Source organism: Eufriesea mexicana, unplaced genomic scaffold (genome assembly GCF_001483705.2).
Source record: "Eufriesea mexicana isolate 0111107269 unplaced genomic scaffold, ASM148370v2 scaffold1358, whole genome shotgun sequence".
NCBI lineage: Eukaryota > Metazoa > Arthropoda > Insecta > Hymenoptera > Apidae > Eufriesea > Eufriesea mexicana.
This window is the reverse complement of record NW_016909491.1, coordinates 78,985-99,292: the sequence shown is the minus strand read 5'-3', so window position 1 is coordinate 99,292 and position 20,308 is coordinate 78,985. Positions and strand designations below refer to the sequence as shown.

The window sequence follows — 20,308 nt, the reverse complement described above, 5'->3', positions numbered from 1 at the left end:
GGGGGGGGGGGAGGGGGGACGACACAGAGCGCCCTCGGGTGGATTTGAGCGTCACTGACGAGTGTTTCGCCATAAGGCGACCGGAGTCGAGTGGCCGGTAAAAAAGAAGTTAGTCGGCCTTTGAGGGCTCGAATTTCCTCCGAGTTCGAGTGTGCCATTCGGGTTCGGTGTTGCGCCTGAAAGCGAGGTTAACTGCGAGAGACGTACACGAGCGCCACCATACCACGCAACGCTCGCTTCTTTCGTCTTAGATTTTACGGTCCAATTTGCAAGATATTTACGAACAGATGGAACCTCGCCTGGCCATTGTTTCATTCCCCGTGTTACTTTACTTATGAATAACCGCGCACCGTACAGCGAACGGTACAACGTATGGAAAGGAAACGCAAAGTGCTTATTCGTGTACCTCTCCGTCTCGCGAACGCGTCTGCGCGCAAGGTTACGACAGCAGCCGACCGCGATTGAGTTTTCACGTTATGCGGTAACACGTAACGTGTACGAATTACCGCTAGCCGGGATGCATTTGCATGCACGACGCGCCGCGTGCTCCGATATCCCTGACAATGACGAACGTGACGCAAATGACAGATGCATACTTGTAAAAGCCGACTCATTGTCACGCAACGCGTACGAGCCTTTAAATTGTATCCAGAGTTTTGTGACTATCGAACGAGGTCGTCGTCTGGGCGGCGAGGAATCAGGAACGCGTTGGTTAACGGATCGGCGAATATGAATCGACTCTTTTGGAAGTAGGTACGTTGCCAAGTACCTCGATCGAACTCTCGTACGGGGGAACTGATAGGACGAGTCGGGTGGGAGTGGAAAATACGACGAACCGAGTGCGCAGCGAATCGTTCAAAGTCAAAGTTGACCGAAAGGAAAAATGGCGGGTCGTGGCGGCGGCGGCGGCGGCGGCGACGGCGGCAGCAGCAGCTCAAAGGACAGTCACGCGCCGTTGATTAGTCGGCGCAAGAATGTTGACTGTGCAAAGTTACGCGTGGGAAACCGGAGCGAGCGCCGCTAAGCGGTCGCGAAGAAAAGCGGAGATTCGCTGATGACCGCGTCGCGCGTTATCCGTCACGAACGATCGGCGAAACGAGATTAACTGGTAAGAAAAGGCTGAAAAGGAAAGTTTCCGTGATACCGTTCCGCCCGATGTAGAACCGGGACGTTCCAGCCAGAAACCGCTGTCCACCGGTGTCCGTGGGGATTGTTTGGTGGCTAGCTGGCGAGCTAGCAGCCCGCACGGTGGTCGCGTTCTAGAAGACGGGCGCGAGAGGGAGCGCGAGAGGGAGCGCGGGCGCGACAAAAAAGAAACCGGTCGAGCTTCTTCCGTTTCGCGAACGGGGGAGCATGGTAGGGTCTCGCGAGTTCAAACTTGGCGCGAGCAGCTCTATAAATGCCGACAGAGAGAGGGGGTCGGGAGAAAGAGAGAAGCCGGACCTGCGGTATCGGCGTGGAATGCGAGAATCTGCGCGGCCTCTGCACGAATTCCCCGTGCTGCTCCCAAGGACCCGAGCAGTCCTTCCAATTAGAGGCAACGCGTCGAGTCGAACGGGATCTCCGCGATCCCATCTCGCCAGCTCCGTTTCCGAGATAACAAACAGAGCTGTTATAGGCGTGAAATAAATATCGTTCGTTCAGCGGTTTATCCGAGGTCAGATCGAACCCGCGAACAAGCGCACGATCGCGTTGCGCTCCGAGTCTCCGGTCTAAGGCCCCGCGAGTCGCCTTCGAGCGGCGTAGCATCGGGCAACTTTTTCACCGATAAAGCGTTCCGAGTCGAAGGTTATGCGACGATAACTCGTCGTCCTCGCGGACGAGGGATCGAAAGAAACCGATCTTTTCCCGGTGTCTAACTGGCATTCGAGCAATGTCGCGGCCATAAGCGGCGCAGCACATTCCGGGCCCGAGAAAAATTCCGGATTGCCCCGACAAACTCGCGGCGAAAACATTCTGGATCGCGAACGTCCTCGGCGGAGATGGGCTCGTTTTCACGACTACGTTTTAACGCCTCGAGTCCGGGGGCCGAGTTACTGCCACGTCGGCGATAAGTCAGTCGAGCCGAGTTCTCCGGTTGAAAGAGTATAACTGTAAAGGGACGTTTCCTGCCTCGTTTCCATTCCACGGAATTGCCTCGTCGGCAAACGCTCGTTTCTTCGGCCGAAAATTTACACGAGTCGCCTCGCGTAACAGGCGACCCGAGTGCACCCGAGAACGCTATACCTCCGCCAACCTACACGCATACGTATGCATAACTATGTACATACTCGATGATCCACGCGTGCATTCTCGCGGCGATTCGGACACGTGGATCGCGGCGCGATATTTCGAGATAGCGAGGAGCGCGTGGCACGGGATCAGTATGCACGCAGGAAGTTGCGCCGGACACCTGTGGCACAAGGTGTCGCTGCCGACTTATCGGTGACCGTCGTGGGGCGCTCGCGTCGATTATGCATTCGTTTGGCGACGAGCGTTTTCCACGCCCGTCCATACTAATTGCTCTCGCACCGCGTGTTTGCAAACCTCGTTGCAGATAATACCCGACGACCAAGCACGCGAGAGCTTTCGTCGCGCCAGCATCGATCCACCGTAACGCATCGCGATACCGACCTCGCTTCTATTCCATCCGATTCAATCGGATTACTCCGGCGTCGAAGCGTCGACGACGGATTTGCCCGGTGAAATCGCTGCTCCCCTCGTTACGACTCTTCGAATTCCTCGGGGCACGCGGGGCAGCCGCGTGTTTGCATGAGTTCAAGTATGACTTATCGAAGGTAATCGAATCGATGTCGGTGCTCGAGCACCTTCCGGGTTGCCGCATTGGAATGTTGTCGCTTCAATCGGACATATTGGCCGCACGTAGGCGCGGAGTAGATCCTTTCAGACGCGATTGCCTCCATTCTCTATCGGGTATAACGACGAGTGCCGCCATTTTTTATTTCATCTCTTCACCGCTGACTTTCCTCGGTCAACTTGTCAACTTTCGCAACGACGACCAGCGTTGCTTATCTGTCCGCGAGTCGTTCGAACGGATCACGATCGAAAAGGTCGCATTTCCGGGACGATGCGCGCGCCTTTTCGATCGTTCGTCACTCGAAACGCGTTTCCTTCGCTTCGCATTTGCGGCACGCACGAATCGTCCATCGCTGTCAGGAATTTACGTCGGTCGCGACCGATAACTCCGCCCGGAGGATTCTTCCAGGCGGATCGAACCGTCGTAAAATTCCGCTCGATGGAAAAACGAAGGGACACGGTCGACGACGGTTTTACGCGCTCAGCGAAGCAACGCTGGCTAAACGGTGGGATCGTAACGACCAAGGGGATCGATTAATACCGCGTAAATCGGCACGGAAAGCAACGTTTCCGCGAGTTTAGACGCCCGAGCGTACCGCGTCGGGTTTGCCGCGCAATTCATCTCGCGATTATGCGCGCCGCGGTTAAACAAGGATCCTTTCGACTAAACGGTTTTTGAAGCGACGTCCAACCGGTTCCCGCGGAGATGCCGCGGCTCGCCTATCGTCGCGACTGAGTTACTCGGCGAGCCGAAGCGATAAATAAAACCGGACGATCTAATTTCAGTTCCGTGAAAAGAGTGGACGAGGAATCCGCGAGTGGCGGCTCGGTTGCACGCGCGCATCGATCACCCTCGCTATTTGACCGTGACTTTAATAATTGCCCGCGCGGCGAACGATCTTCCGTGATGCCGCGGAGGCCTGGATGCTTCGAGACGAATCGTTCCGCGAGCGTCCGCCGCCATGCCGCTCCGAGCCTTCCACCTCGCCGATTTATCGCCGATAGTTTCTCCGAATGATCGATTCGACTAATCATCCTTCGTGACCGGTTCCCTGGAACCGAATAGGGAACGAGCAATTCCCGACGAGTTATGTTTGGGCCTTGGGTTAATGCATCGCCAACTCGAGCACACCCTGCCAGTCGATACGTTATAACCTTTTTAACTGCGATCTCCGATGACGTTTTCCATCAACGCGACCGAGTTCGCGCGCCGCCATTACGACCGCGCGAATATTAAACGCAGCGTGGAGAAAGTCCGGGGAATCGTTATTAAACGCCATCGAACCGGTCGCTGACGATCCAATCGAGTATCGGTAGCATAACGTGTCGCGCGTTTAGAATATCACCGATAGGAACGCGTAACGTCCGCCATCTTTTTCCTCTTCCGCGAGTATCGGGAGGGCGCGACGAACCACAGTCGATAAGCCATCGATTATTCGCGGAGCGCGGTCCCAAACCCCCGGGTTAGTTATCATTGGGTCAGTATACTGCACCGGAGGTACCGATGCGCGAGCGGCGACCGGGCTGCGCGGAATGCCGGACCCGAGCGATCGAGGATTCATAGGCGATGCACCGGGTACACCGGGCTCGTTGGCCAGAGTCTGTTCGATTGGGAGCGAACCAAAGTGAAAGATCTCGAAAAGGAAGGCGATTAAGGGGGAATGGGGACCTTGAGAGCGGTCAGCCACTGCGAGGCCCGAGAAACCAGACGGCGAACAGCGGAGCCGGGTATGCGCGACCGCCATATCGTTGCGACTGCTATGCCCTGACAGACCCCGGCTAGCCACCCACACTCGCAACCGTGCTCGCTGGCTGCCAACGATCCGCTGGCCGAGAGGCTAGAAGGCTCACCTGATGGAACGCGGTGACACGACCGCCTGCGCGTATCTCTTGTTCCTTTCCCGCCAACCATTTATCATCTCTCGCGATTATCCTACGCTTTACGTAACCGCGTCACTCACGTTCACTCGCCCGTAGAAACGCGCACCGTTCGACCCCGAATCCGCGCCACGCGGAACCGATCCCTCGCTCCGGCTCTTTCACCTTTGCCACTCGGTGGATTTCGAGGACCGAGGATCGAGGCTTATCCCGCGGCGCGGTTACGGGTGGTTCTGTTTAAGGAGCGGCAAGGTCGGCCAGGCGAACGAATTCGAACGGTGAAGGGAGGAATGTCAACGATTTCGCGTTTCGTTGTGCAAATATCGAAAAGTTAAGCGCGGCGATCCGGTTGAAAGTAACGTACGGTAGGTAATACGCGCGTATGCCCGGTGCGTCGTAAAATCCGACGTTTAATAGGATCCTAAAAGCCTGGTTCTTCGTTAGCTGTGCAAACTAGCTACCTGGCAAACAGCGGCGTGCCACGCCGTGCTATGCCATGCCGTGCCTTCCACTTCTCGAATTATTCTTAACGGTTTCGTTCTCACACCCACCGGCCGCGATCGAGCATCCACTTTCGAGGAGTGGTGCACGCTGATTACCGATCGAACGGAGTTTCCTCGTTTCTTTCCTATATACCTCGGGTACTCGCGGTCGTGTCGTGGTCGTTGGCTGCTCGGTCCGGTCTCGAGGATAAAGACGAAACCGCCCGGAGGCCTCAGGATACCACTTTCCCGAGAAATTTAACGAGCCACCACGGGCCCAGTCGCTTAGTCGTCCAGGGAAAAATGGCCGCTCGGCGCGCTTTTCCCCGGCGGAGCTTCAATTACAAACGATCCGTCGGAATCCATATTTAGAAGCTGCAGGCTAGCCTTTAGCTTTCCTCTTAACGTCCCTGCGCGCGCGTTAACGCGCGGCTAAAATACGAGACGCCCCGCGTGCCGGTTGCTCGCGGTTCGCGAGCCAAGGTGCGAAAACTCTCGGCTGTACATTTACTGGATCACGAGGCGCGCTGCTGCCCGTAATAATGCACCGAGTGTAAATGATCGCGCGCGTACGCCCACGGTAATCGACATCCGGTACATCCAGCCTAGCAATTACCGCGCGCGCCTTTTCCACAATAGCGACGCCGGATTAAAAGCCGCTGCCGCGATCAGGGACCAGGGAGCACGCGCTGCGAACGAGACCCGCTAATAGCCCGTTTCGCAGCAGCGCGTGTCGTAACCCCTGCTCGCGCGAAACGCGTTCATCCGGCCGGCTCGCTCGCGCGACCGTATTTTACGGCGTATTTTTAGCGGCTGTCGGAAGAGGTCGCGAGCGTCGCTGCCTTCGATTTCCCACGTGAGTCGCGATCCATCTTTGGCGGACAATGAGCAGCAGCAGCGGGCCGAGCAGGAATTCCTCGTGTCGAAGGTGCGCCCAGGCAAACACGCCTTTGTCTCTCGCTCGAGAGAGCTGCCTCCGTTTCCAATGCTCGCTCGCGTGCACGCGCGCGAAACCGGAGAACCTTAGCGGCGCGTAACGCACCGCGAGATTAATGCGTAACCTTTATGAAGCGGCTCGAGTGGATCGGAGTCCGCGTCGCGACGCGGCACGCTGCGCGAGACGGCCGCGCGCGTGGGCGTGCGTGCCGCGTGTTCTCCGCTCGTGCTTTACGCTTCGACGAATTCCTGCGCCGACCGCGTCGGGCTCGCGAACGGAATCGGCCAGCCCCACGCGTCGCGAGTCGTTCGAGATTCCGCGAGCGTAATCTCTCCGCTCGCGCGCGCGCGCGCGCCGCGGGAGATACGTGGCAATGGCGGAGAACGCGGATCGACGCGAAAGGCGCTAAAGGCGCTAACATTTTTGCGCAGTTGCCTCGGTTAATGGACGTAATCGGCCGATTCCACCGGGTTTAATGGACCCCCTCCGCGAGCTGCCCGCTTGATTGTTTCGCATTGACCTCGAACGCGGCTTTTAATTTGCCAAGCGCCATTCCTCCCGACGTCTGCATAGACGACCGTGGAATAACTAACGCGTCGCTTCATTTCGACTTACCATTTGCATTGCACGTGTCCTTCTTGCCCGGCGATTCCTGTCGTTCCGCTTTTCCCGCCGCGCTCACCTCCGCTTCCATCGTCTCTTTGTTCCTGCGGAGCAAACGCCATTCCGTTATTACGAATGGAATATCGATCGGGAGAACGATACTCTTGCACGAGGGTGGTTCTCCGAATAAACGCGTAATCGGATCCTCATTTTCCAAAAAATCGGGCGCCGAGAGAAAATTATCGCGAGAAAATGTGCCGAACGATTCCTCCGAGTGTATCATTAGACGCCATAACTGCGCCCCCTGGGATTTCGCCGCGTGCCTCGAGCGCGCAGCCCTCGCGAATTCCTCGGGGTCGTCCCTGGAACGTGGATCCGCTTGGATCCCGACCGATCGTTCGCCGATTGCCACGCGCGTGATCGACCCGTCCCGAAGAACCGCGCGAAATGGTAGGAAAAGGCGTGCCGAAAAACGCGGCACCGAATCGACGCTCGTGTGTGCATCGAGCTAGGTGCGGTTGGAGCGTGCTATAAATAAATACGAGTAGCGTTTTGCAAGCGCAAATCGTTGCGGGCATCTTAATCGAGGCAAACCGGAGGTACGAAAACGGAATTTGCTTACAATTAAAGAACACACCGCGCGCGAGGTTTCACGGCGTGCTACATGGTCGAGAATTAATGTACTGCGAACTGCTACCTACTTAGGCTTCCTACGTAAACACCGCGACAGATAAGATAGCCGATCGGCGAGGAACGCGTTATTCCGGCAAAATCTGCTAGATGGAACACTTTGATAGTCCGCTGCGAGCTACCGGGACCAGTTCCGCGGCAAAATCGGCTAGCAGATCTGCAGGTAGCTCGTGTTCCCTCTGTCAGGAACAGGTTTCGCAAAGTTGAACGACACGTTCGTCGTCCGGCATATTGTTCCATCCTAAAAAGTATCGCCTCGTCGGATTCCAGAGATGGTACATCGTCGACCATTCGCACGACGACAGTCACCGTCATTCGTACCCCCAGCGACAGTCGAGTTTTCTCCGCAACCAGGTCGGAAACGAGCGTAAACGACTGACAGTTTGATCGAGAAATTTGACAGAGAGACGAGTTTCTAGGGTCTCAACCGACGCGTCGAACTACGAGTACCTGACGCGACAGCTCGTTCGTCGGATGAAGCAAGGCTTAACGTGCAATCGCTCGGTTCTTTCCTAGAAGCTGTCAAAATGGGACTCACGGGTTCGTGTATTCGAGAGAGTTCGTTTCCTCTTCCTCGCCTATGGTGGCCAAGTTGCTCTGCCAATAATAATCCCCATCGTCGCTCTCTTCGCTCGTGTCGTCATCCTCGATCATCTCCTTGCTGCTCCGAGTGCGACTAGCTGTCAAATTGTGCACGCTAACGTCGTTGCACGACCGATAGGATTCCTCGCTCTCGTCGCTCTCCCGTCGTCCGAATTCGTCCTTCTTGGACACCGAGTCGCATCCCCTGGACCTTTCCAGACTGTCACTTCCAGAGGAACCTTTCTCGTCCGACTCGTCTATAGGTTCGTTGAACTTTGTCACCTGTTCGCCATCTTCGTCCGAGATGCTCGTCTCGGTCGAACTGGTCAACGCGTTTCTCATTTCAGGCTTGGGTCTCTCCTGTTGATAGGTCCCACAGGCCGAATTGACAACCTTGATCCTCTCGCTGTCAATCCTCCGTTCGCTCTCGGTGGAGCATTTGGCTTTCCCGGTATCCTCGTCGACATCTCTGCGCAAGATGGAATTGGTCCTGCGAGGGGGCAACGCTTTCGCTTTCCTTATCTCGATGATCTCCAAGACCTTGTTCGTCCTGTGTCCGTCGTCCTCCAAGAAGTCGTAGTTGTCCATAGACTCGGTGTCGTCGGTTTCCTCGGTCCTCTTCTTCTCCGAGTCGCACGCATCGACGCCGACGTTCTTGAACGACGTCGAACACGCGTCGGAATCGCGTCTGTCCAGAGTCTTTGACCTGTCCTCGAGCTTGGAGCGAACGGGGATGCTGGCGACAGCGTCCTCGAGCTTGCCGGTGGCGACGTCGACGCTCAGGCGTTGGGGTTCCACGGACTCGTGCTCGAAACTCGTTTGTCCGGACTCGGGCAACGCGGAGGGCTTGACCTCGGTCCGGGGCACGATCGTGGGTGGCGGTGGTGGCGGCGGTGGTCTCTTCCGTCTGATCTTCACGTCTCTCCTTGGCAGCGGCTTGGGCGGTAGAACAGGTGCATCTTGGCTGTCGGAAGCCTCGATGCTAGATTGCTCGGACAGTTTCTGGGAACGGGAGTCTGCGGCGCGATCGTTGCCCGGTTGATTGACGCTGATCCTGTTTACGTGATTCCTCGCCGGCAGAGGCGGAGGCGTCCTGTCCGAGGCTCGTCCACCGGACGTTTCCTTGTGCTTCTCAGGCTCCGGCAAGGAGCTCGCCGCGTGGAATTCCTCGTGGATGCTGTTCACGCGCTCGACGAGCTCGACGTCGTCCTTAATTGGCCTGAAATGCGTGGTCGAGTCGGCGGCCAGATCGGCCGTGTAAAAAAGGTCAGGCCTGGCTTCGTGGCCGTAGCTCAGCGGCGCGTCCTGGAAGCTCAACGGCGGCTGAAAGGTGATCGTTTCCTCGATCAGCACCGTGTTCGGTGCCACCACCGCGGTGATCTTCTCCACTTCGCCTCGGGATTCCACGTGGGTTACCGCCTCCGAGCTGGCTAGGCGACGAAGCAGGTAATCGGGCGGGTTCGACGGATAATCGTCCAAGTTGTCGAAGGAACAGATGGCTTTGGAGAGTTGCGAGTCGCGGTCGGACGATCGGTCGAAATCTTGGTCGATTCGCGAAAATTCGTTGGGTTGCTCGGACGTGGTGGACGCGGTGGAGGCGGTCGAAATGGTGGATACTCGGTCGGAGGTGGAGAATCGGTCGATCACCGTGGACATGGAGCTTCCAGTGTCGTCGGACGTGCTTCCGTGCGTCGATCCGCACTGCGATCTTGCGTCCACGTACACCATCGCTTCCGGAGGTTCCTGCGAACGTACGAACATTAGCGACTCGAATCCGAGAATTTACGCGCGATCGGTTTTAAGAAAAGCGTACTGCGTTACTCTGTTCACCTGCTTGGATTTCGCGAGCTCCGGCGATCGTTCCTTCGGCGATCCCTTGGGACTGTCTTGAACGGATCCGTTGGCACTCTTCGGCGAGGACTCGCAGCTCTCGAAGGAGGTCGACTTGCTGTTGTCGATCTGACTGGCGGGCTGCGAGCTCGGGGAGGCATTTTGAGAATTGTTCTGCGTGCTGGTCTGCGAGCTGGTCTGCGAGCTACTCTGCGACCTGGATCCGTTCCAGGACTTCTTCACAGGACTCGGATTCGCCTCGCCGTCGGCCAGACCTCGGGCTTGCCTGAGCTTCCGCGGCGGCACGGGCGGTGGCGCCGAAGGCAATTCGGGCGGCACTTTGTTTTTCTCCGGCGAACTCTTTTTCTCTGCGCTCACGACTTCGGGCCTCAGCGCTCCTCTGCACCTAACCATTAGCTTGATAACCAGCTGCGACTCCTTCAGCCGCCTCACGCAATCCAGTCGAGTCATGTGTGTCACTGGTACACCGTCTATCGAGAGTACCTGGAAAAGAGACGCGGTAACATGACCGGTGTGTGTGCACGCGAGATGCGACAAGCTCGTTTCTTGCCCGGACTCGCCACGCTATAAACAAACCGCGCGCCGCTTCTCCTGGGAATCGTTACGCGACAAAGTGGGTCTGGAAAATTACGCGCGTCTCCCGTGACACGGAAAACCGATCGATTCGTCCCGATCGCGAACCGATCGTTTCCTTACCTCGTCGCCCTCGCCCAGCGTGCCCCACGAGCACTTGGCCCGGCTCGCGGGGCTCTGCTCCGCGCAGCTCTGAACGAACAGCCTCCTCACCCTCTCGGACGTCTTGTTTCCACCCTCGAACTTCAACCCGAACCCCAGTCGCTCCCCGGGCAGCCGGTAGACCTCCACCTCCTCCTCCAGTGGCCCGTCGATGCCATTGCTCTTGAGCAAGGTGACCAAGGGGGGAGCCGGTTCATCCTCTTTCTTCCCGCTGCCGATTGACAGCACCGTGACGAAATTCTCCGGCGGTGGCTGGCTCTCCACGCTCACCACCGTCACGAAATCCTCCGTTGCACTCTTGGCGACATCCATTTTCCGGATCGTTCTTAAAGCGTTCCATTCATCGCAAGCCCGCTGATCTTTACAGTCCGGAATGCTGGCCACTCCCTGAAAGCAGGTCCGTACACCATTGTAGACGATCTATGTCGTAATCGATGGACAAGTTTTCTCGTCGGTTCCAGCGAACTTTGCCCGTTTTACAGGCTAGACGATCTTTTTCTACCTGCCTCGTCGAACCGCGTTATTACAGCTTTCCCCGTTAATTCGATTATACCTCGATACAACGCCATCGCGAGGCCGGATTAAACGCGTTTGCGTCGTTTCGCGCGCGCCAAGGCGGAACAGGCGAAATTCGTGGAAGCCTGGTATCGCGTCGGCTGTGACGAGTGGAAACGGTAGACGAAGACGAGGATCGCGAACGATTCGATGCCACGGATCTTGTAGGTCGAGGGAAATTGGAATGCGTACGCGCACAGTTGCCAAGCAGAAATCTTCGCGGATTGTCATCGAGTCGGCGAATAGTTGCCGGCAAACTGTGTCACGTAGCACGAAGATCTTCTCGGACGGTCATTAAGCGATCTTAACAACATGCCGGCGAGCTCGCGTGACCAACTTAACGCGGAACTTTCATGCCGCCGCGCTGCAACTGTTCGTTTTCCCGGCTACCGCAGTAGCGCTCCTGCGATACGAATACGCGGATATGAAAGAATCGCGCGAATACGAATCGGGAGAATTCGACGACGCGATGCGCACTAGACAAACCGGAGAAAAATCCAACACTGGCTGGATCTTTCTCTCCGCGCGCTCGAGCCACGATCTCGCGGAGATCTCTTCTCACGATAGAGAGGATGCTTTTGCAGAGAGCCGAGCGATTCCCGCGACCATGCAGCCTCGTCTCGGCCAATGAGTCTTCGACGGGCGACTCTTTATTCACCGCCTCCGTCCGTTTTCACTCGTCAGCATCCCGATCGTCTAACGATACGTATATCGCTCTTCCCGTCGCGAGAAAGTACGCTCGCTCGCCTCTAAACCGGGGACCACCGCGCGCGCGCGCGCGCGCCGTTTCCCTCCCCCTGTGCCCGACCCACTGGCCGTCGTTTCTCCGCTCGAAGCCGCGGCGGATTTTCGCGCCGCGCGAGAAGTAGAAAGCCGATTGACCCGCGGGTCATCGTCGGCCGATCAGCTGATCGCCACCTGCCCCTACTCTTCGCGCCGCGCGGAATCACGGTCGTAATTTTTCCTATCGCTCGCGCGAGGGTCCTTTTCACGGCGAGCCGTCTCACGCGATTCGCGAGAATGGAAAGTCCTTCCACGGCCAGGCCTCGTAAATCACTACGGTGAAACAGCCGAGGCTGTTGCCGCGCACGCAACCTTCGCACTCGCGGAAAACCTCCAGACGGCTACTGGAAAACGATATCGATCTGCACGATCGACACGGCAGGCTCGTCGGCGCCTGGAAGAAGCAACAGGAAGCGCAGGGAACCGCGCTCGTTAACGGTTACACCGGGGATTCCAGTGGTCGGATCATCGGCTCGATGACACTCGTCTCCTCTGACCATACCGTCGCTATCCTATCCGCGTTGGGGAAAATCGAACACGAACGGGGGGCTTCTTTCCTCGATAGGGAGATCGAGGTAGCCGAATTTCGGTCTCGAGCTTTCTACCTTGCGCAGGCTTGCTCATCCTGATCGGAGAAGCCCTAGGTATCTGGAATATTTTGGAAACGTATGGTAGTATCGAGAGATTCTAGATTCCTTGGTGCGAGATCAGGCTAGAGATGGGCGAGAAAGCCTGGGAAGAAGCGTCGTCAGCTATGGCAGCGTTTCTGGGTACCGGAGACGGCTCGAAATCCTCGAGGAAGAAGCGCGAGTCCGTCCAAAGGCTGGTAAGCACCTGGAAGAAGCAGGAGGAAGTGGAGGGAACCGAGTTCGTTAACGGTTACACCGGGGATTCCAGTGGTCGGATCATCGGCTCGATGACACTCGTCTCCGCTGAACATCCTGTCGCTATCCTATTCGCGTTTCGAAAATCGAACACGATCGAGAGGCTTCTTTCCTCGATAGAAAGATCGAGGTAGCCGAATTTCCGACTCGAACTTTCTACCTTGCGCAAGGTTGTTCAACGCCAATCTGATCGGAGTAGCCTAGCTATTTGGAATATTTTGGAAACGCGTGGTAGTTTCGAGAGATTCTAGACTCTTTGGTGCGAGATCCGGCTAGAGATGGACGAGAGAGTCTGGGAAGAAACGTGGGCCGCGATGGCGGCGTTTCTGGGCGCAGGAGATGGCGCGAGGTCCTCGAGGAAGAAGCGTGGATCCGGCCGAGGATCCCGAAGCCGGCTGCGATGGGGAAAAAATGTATTCGTGGCCGGAGGCCGGGGTAGGACGGGAAGAAGCCGAAGAACCATACAAGTGCGCGTAACGGAATTCGTAGCCGCAGGGCTGAGCGCCGCCGCATTCTCGATATGCCGGCTCTCTCGCGCCGCTCACGGTACCAGTGTGCCTCTTGAAAATATTACGAAACCCTGTTCCGATTCGCGAGATGCGCCCGATCGATCGCACCTGCCCTGGATAACGTCGTCTTTCGTCCCAGCTCTGACACAGAAATCCCGCTCGGACCGTTGCGAGATGACCGGTTGCCATATAGCCGGACAGCCTGGCGAATGGATGGAAAGTCGCGGAAAGCTCGTTGGTAAAAATGGCGGAATTCCATAGGCAACTGGCACTACTCTCGTTAGCCGGACAGGCAAACTCGGTCTCTCGCGCGGAATCGCGTTTACGATCGCGACTCGTTACCGTAAACGACGCCAGAATTCGCCGAGGAACGGCGAGAGAGCGAGCGCGTGGACTCGGAGTGCGTGTAATTAGAAATTGCCGCGCGTTTTTGCGCCGATTCGCACCGATTTCCTCGCCATTCGAGATAAATTCGTGAATCGGTCGAAGGATCGCTCGCCGAGCGAATTGGCACGTAACTGCGTCGCGAGGAACCCCCTGAACTGCTCCGTCCGCCTTGACACCCAAAACTGTACCGCATCCTAATAAATGCACGGCTCGATTACGACCCGGGTAATCGGTTTGTCAAACAACCGGGACAGTTGAACCTGCTCGGAATCGGTAAACCGCTCGAAACTGACCTACAACTCGTCTCCATTCTACTCGCGCCTCTGGTCTAGCCCGGACGCGCTCATTCTACTCGCGTCTACCCAGCTGCGTTCCTGATACCGGCCGAGTCTGTTCCAGCAAACGGCTCGATCGGTTCTTCCGCGCTAACGGAAAATCGGATTCCTGAATCGGTGTGGAAATTCTAGTTTCGAGGCGGATGAAACGGGCAGAGTGGGCGGTGCTAGACGGAACGGGAAACGTTTCGCGATGCGTGGTTAGCTCGAGGGGGGCCACGTGTCGGCTACCTTGCGTAATGCCTCGTGGATGATTTGGGAAGCATCTCGGGGAGATGGGAAATGGGGCCGGGTATGCGGAAAAGCGCGATCGACGAGCGCGTTAGGCCGCGACGAAGGTAGACACGCTTGCCCTTATTCGGGAGCGTTCCGCGCGTAAACGTTTCCTGTAACCCTTCGGAATTCCGCATTTTCCCAGCCGTAAACGACGCCACGATGCGGCGGAATTACGTAACGCCGGCGTTCTCCGTCACGCTTCGCGGATTTTGACAGCGTGCTCCATTCATTACTCAAATCTGCGCTCCTCGCGTCCGTTTCGCCAACAGGGAAAACGCCGTTTTAAGCTCGTCCCGTTTTTTCTTTTTTTCTTTTTTTTTTTCCCCTCTTTCCGCCATTTTTTCCTCTTTCCTCTCGAACGCGCGCGAGCCACGCGACGAGGCAAGGAAGATTTATCGCTTCACTTTTCTTTTCGTCACGCAATCAGCCTCGCGAGTGACCGTCTATCTTCGGGGCTGGTTCGCGAATTTCAAATGTAAATTTCGCCTTTAATTTTGCAACTTTCCGCCCGACTTTCGGTTTCACTTTTCCGAGTTACTTCACGCCCCTGCTCTTCTCGAGCGCCTTTCCCGCGTCTACCGAGACGACGGTTGCTCTCGGTTCGTCTCGAATCGTCGCTTCGACGTCGCGAACGTGACGAGCGTTCTTGACATCTACTTGACACAGGCTGGGTCAGAGGTACCTAGATATCCGAGAGATTTAACTCGGAACGTACATCTTAGACGGCTTGTACGCGAGAGGACAGTCGATGCCACGTTACCGATCGCGCGCGGAGTGAGATATTTACTCGCCGAGTGCGTCCTCGTGGCCACGGTCGACGGCGAAGGTAGGCTGCCAGTTTCTCGGCCGAATGGAACGGCGTCGAAACGGGCGTGAAACACGGAAGCGTTGTGCAACGACGGAATAAAAGAAAAGTCGTGCACGCTGCTCGCACCGGCTCCGTCGTTGGAGCGTTACGCGCGGCGGTAAAGAGATCGCGCCGCGTCTGCGTGGCCGCTTGGCAAGCGTGGCGCTTCCTCGCGTCGTCGGCGTGCTCGGAACTTTCACGAGAATCGGGAATAATTATCCGTGCATCGGCTGCGCGAGTGGCTACCTGGCGGGTAGAAAATCGCGGCTAGAAAATCGCGGCGAGTCGTCGCGGTCTCTCCGCTGGTGGAGAAAAGAGTAAAAACGGTAAAATGCCATCGACTTTCAAAGGCCCCGCGCTTGTCCGCTGCCGTGAAACTGGTTTCGCCGCGGAGATTTCTCGTGGATCGGAGGAAACGTCGCCTCGCGTTATCGGCGGCCTTTTACTCCCTCGACGGAGAAAACGAGGAAGCGGAGACGGCTAACCGCGCGCGCGTGCGCGCGTTCTCGCCGACCTCGAGAGGTTCGATTCCGTTGGCAGATCGAAGACCGATACGCGACGCGATAACGAGGATTTTTCACGTCCCACGTCTGTTTCGTATCAGCCGCGTGACGTTCGTAGAAGCCGTAGCAGCGGTGTCCGGTTAAAAGGATTAAACGTACGCGGTTTCGACAGCGAGTCGCGAGATCGCGAGAGTCTCGATACGTCGCGTTCGATACGTCTTTGGCACGTCGCATACACGCTCTCCTCCACCTGTCACCGTGCTTTTTCGAGTCGAGCCAGCGTCACGCTCCGCGCCTACCTTGACTAACGTTTCGTATAATAGCCGCGACGTCACTCGCATACCTCTGCTCCTCTGCTCGGCCTTGCGGTACTCGCTACTCCAGGGATCAGCCTTGGAAGAGCCTCGATCCTTTGCCGATCCTTCGCCGATCTTTTACCCATCGAGGTTGACCCGGTGCCGCGACACGGAAGAATCGCAGTCGCTCGCGATTTCTCGGTTCCCTCGCGATCCCGTAGAATCGGTCGTGCCGATTCCCACGACCATTACCTCTCTACTTACCATTCATTCGCCACTCGTTTTCATCGCCGGGAAAGAAGCGAATCGTCCCTGGCTCGTGCTCGCACCGGCAGTCCCCTGACCACGTGATCCCTCGGACGCAGGTCGCTGGGACTTGTTACCAGGCTGCCCGGAGCCCGATACGCGGTGAAATCCGTGTGGCTAGCTGGGCCGCGAGGATCGCGCGATCGACTCCCGGGATTCGCGACGCGCTGGATCGGCGGCGCGGCTCGGGCCGTGAAGCGGGAAGCGCGACGAGTCGGCGAAGCCGGTGGCAGCAGCAACAGGAGACACGGGGCGAGGTGTGTGGCGATCGGGCGCGATCACGTGGCCAGCACACGCGGAAATCGATGGTTCGACGTGCATTCGGGACAACGCGCCGTGCCGGACTGGCTCACCGGTAGGCTGACTTTCTTCCACGCCGCGCCGCGGATCGCCCCTTTGATTACAAACACCGTCTCCTGTCTCTGTCCCCCTTTCTCTCCGCCTCGCTCTCTCCTGCCGCCCGTCTCTCTCGCTCTCCCACCTCTCCCTTCCGAGGTACACGTCTACCCGCGTCCCCCGTTCGCTCAACCTCCTTTACTCGCGAACCAAGCGCCCATCCGCGTCTCCCGCTCCGCGTGTACCGAGGCCCGTTCCTCCCCCCCCCCCCCCCGCCCCCCTTCGGCCCGGCAATTTCGTCGGACCTGTCTTTCCGATCCTGCACCGCGACTCCATCCACGCTTCGTCCACGTTTCGTCCACCACGCGTCGCCCATCCGTCCATCCTCCATCCACGCCCTCTCGACGTCCTCTCGACGCCCCATCATCCACCGTCAACGGTGCATCCTCGCTCTTTCGACCCTGCATCCGTAATCCATCCGTCGACGCTCCGTCAATGCCTCGTCAACGTTCCGCGAACGATCCATCGACGAATCGCGAACGGTACCATCGACGCTTCATCCGTGATCCACCGACGATCCGTCCCCTCTCGACGCCCTGTCGACGTTCCATCGACGATCCATGGCCGAGACGCGGCTGTCGACGGTTCAGAATGATACTTGACCGACGGCGTGGAGATGTTAAGTAGAGATCGACCTCTTTCCGCGCAGACCTGGGAGAAATTGCGCGAATCGAAGGAAGAGGATGGAGCGGTTTCGAACTTTCGAAAAGAGTCGTCGGATTTGCGCGCTGCGTTGGAAGCGACTCGCGGCGAGTCGCTGCGACCCGATCCCACCACGCGCACCTTGCTTCGGCAGCGTGGCCTACCAGCCAGGCGATCCGACCCAACGAGATTCTTGCGGTGTGGCCGCGTATTATCCGCGGTCGCCGCCGCCGCACTTGCCGCTCCGAATCGGCCCGTATTTCCACGTTACGCACCGATTAAGCGATACGCGTAATTCCTGCTCGGGTTACGCGCCGCCGGTGTACACCTGTTCAAACTTCACCCGCGAATCCGCGCAGGCTTTCGAGAGATTGTTCGCGACGAATCGGGCACTACGATTCGACAACGACGTTTTCACGCGTTTCTCGTCTATTTAGGTCAATTGGAAATTTTGGAAAATTCCCGGCGTGGTTTACAGTGCCTGGTATTTCGGCGAGAGAATGTCTCGCGGGACGTGAAACTCGATGTTAATTCGCGACGCTTGAAAATCGCGGAAAATTTAGATTCGCCCTATTTTCCACTACCTTTCGTACTATGTCATAAATGAAATGAAAATTAAATTTGCTCACCGTGTCGCGAAACACGTTGGGATGTAAAATTATAGAAAAATTATATATCCCGTTACGAAATTCGAAATCGGTGGGAAGGGGTAAAAAAATTATTAAAAATTGCTACTCGGATTTGCGCGATTTACCTTTTTGCGAGGAAATATCGGCCTCACCGCAGTGGCGAAAATGGCATAAAATTCACAGCCGATGGATTAATTTGTGTTCGCGCAAAGGCACGTTCGTCGCGCAGCGAATGCTTGGAAAATAGTCGAAAGTTATCGCGAACTAAAATTCCCTGGAATCCTAGGCTGCATCTCGTACGCGGAGGAATGTCCATCTCGAAACTGCGCGATTCCTCTGCGTGTCGACGAATTATCCTCCGACTTTCCATAACGATTAAGCCAGGAGAAAAGTGCCAGCGGCGCACTCCTCTTCTCCGCCATTACTATCACCTCAACTGGTCTCGTCTAGCCCTAGAGCCGACGAGGCCGAAACTCTCGCTGTACCGACGCTCGAGGTCGCGACCGGTCACGATCGAGGGACGATCGATGGCGCGGAAACCGCTTGGAGTGAGAATCGCGGGGCCCCGCGCGTCCCAGAAGCGACGGGAATTATCGGAGGAAAACTCGATACTCGAGTTACGTGGATGCGATTCTCACCGATACGCGGCTCGTCCGACGGTAATCCTGTCAGACGTGACCGACATACCACTGGCCCGTTTCGCGAAACCGCAGGGGCCCGACGCGCGCGCGCGCGAGCATCGCCGAGCGGATCCGTGGCCCGTTGGGACCCTTCCAGCGAGTACTTAGCCGCGACTCTGCTCGTCGTTGTCGATTACTCGCCATTAGAGGCACTTTCGCCTGCAGAGGCAAAACCGTGCCGCTCGCTGGCCACGCGGGCGAAAACGGCGGCAGGAATGTCGGAAGTGGAATTATGCAAAAGCCGCAACAATGCGGAGAGACGCGGAGGTTGGAAAGCGGCGACGGCCGTGAGAATGTTGCGCGGTCGTTTATCGGGATCGCTGATTCAGAGCCAGAGGGCCGAGAAGCGTTCGTTTTCCGCTCGAGTTTCGAACATCGGCCGTTAGAAACTTCTGCGGGACGCGCGGGGTCCGTCGAAAGGGAAAAGAAAGTCCGACGATGAACGCGCGTCGCGGAATCCTTCGCGCGGAAACTCGAAGAGCCGCGACGATCGCGTGGACGATTCCGGTGGACCTTCGAATCTCGGCCAAAATCTAACCCTGTGTATAATTTTCCAAACGACGCGAGATAATTATTCCGCGACCGTACTTTCGCTCGCGTAATTCTTCCGCGAGTAGGAAGCTCTGGCGAGGACCGCGCCGGAAGTGCATCTGCCGCGAGAGTCTCTGGCGCGAAACCAAAACAACCCTCGCGAACGAGTTTGCCCGCCGAGCGGTTTCCGAGATGGAGACGCGGCGGCGACAGTTACGAAAGAAACGCGGCAAAAAGCGCGACGAAGCAGCTTACCGGCGCTTTCACCGCGAGGATCGGCCGCCGCCGAGGCTTCCAGCGGCGGATGTTGCGTCGACCTGCTCGCTGTCCCGGATATTTTCCGGCACGCGGTTAGACGATAAAATCGGAGCGGGCAGTTGCGCGATCGGACGGGGAAAAATCGGCGATCGAAGGATCGCGGCCGGTGATCGATCGGCGATCCATCGGCGATCCATCGGCGTCGGATGATCGGCGCGGCGCGAGGGTAGGGGCACCGAGAATTCCTGGCAAACGACGATTCGTCGAACGGGAGTTGCGGCTGCGGGCCCGTGGTACGTTTTAACGGTATATTTCCATCGCGCGAAGATCTGGGTTGCTGGTGCGAGCGGCGGCGCAAGGTGCGCGCGTGATTTCGCTCGCTCGCCGCGAGGTCAACAATTTCGCGCTGCGAACGTCCGTTTTCCCTTCGCGCCGCTGCATCGCGGTCATGATTAATCACCGCGAGCGCTCTCTTCCGTCTCTTCCTCTCGGTGACTGACCCCGAAACGCGGCCGAAAAGAGGCGACACGCGAGTGCACGGGAAAATCGGCGCGTTTCGAAATCAAGCGACTTTTGCGCAACGACGGGACGAACGAACGAAAACGCGACGGTGCCGATCTCGGCTGGTCGGGTCGCATCGAATCGAGGGGAGATCGGTATAGGTGACTCGGATGCGTGGAGGGAAAGAAAGGAACGAGTGACGGATTGGGTCGCGTAACGAGGGCGATCGGCAGCTCGCCTAGCAATTACCGATTCCAGGGGCCGTCCCGTGAACCTCGAATCGCGTGGAATCGGCGAGCGGATCGAGCAACGGTGCATAGGCGTCGCGTGCCAAGAATTCCGCGCGGCGTCTCTTGTCCGGCCGGTGCCCGGCTTCCCTTCCAACCGATTTTCCCAAGTCTTCCTCTCCTGCTCCACTTGCGAATCGCTCAGCAGG

The 20,308-nt window shown here is 57.4% G+C and overlaps 1 protein-coding gene across 1 annotated transcript in view; it reads right to left on the bottom strand.

Annotated features, from left to right (window-relative positions):
• Positions 1-16,344, bottom strand: part of LOC108548111 (serine-rich adhesin for platelets) — a 39,274-nt gene extending 22,930 nt beyond the window's left edge. The window contains exons 1-5 of the mRNA XM_017900899.1: positions 16,194-16,344; positions 10,516-10,941; positions 9,799-10,302; positions 7,925-9,711; positions 6,709-6,800 (exon numbers count right to left, since the gene is read on the bottom strand). Of these exons, the coding sequence (XP_017756388.1) occupies positions 6,709-6,800; positions 7,925-9,711; positions 9,799-10,302; positions 10,516-10,941; positions 16,194-16,196 (2,812 nt within the window). The 5' untranslated portion in view covers positions 16,197-16,344. The remainder of the gene's footprint in view (positions 1-6,708; positions 6,801-7,924; positions 9,712-9,798; positions 10,303-10,515; positions 10,942-16,193) is intronic.
• Positions 16,345-20,308: the final 3,964 nt, after the last annotated feature.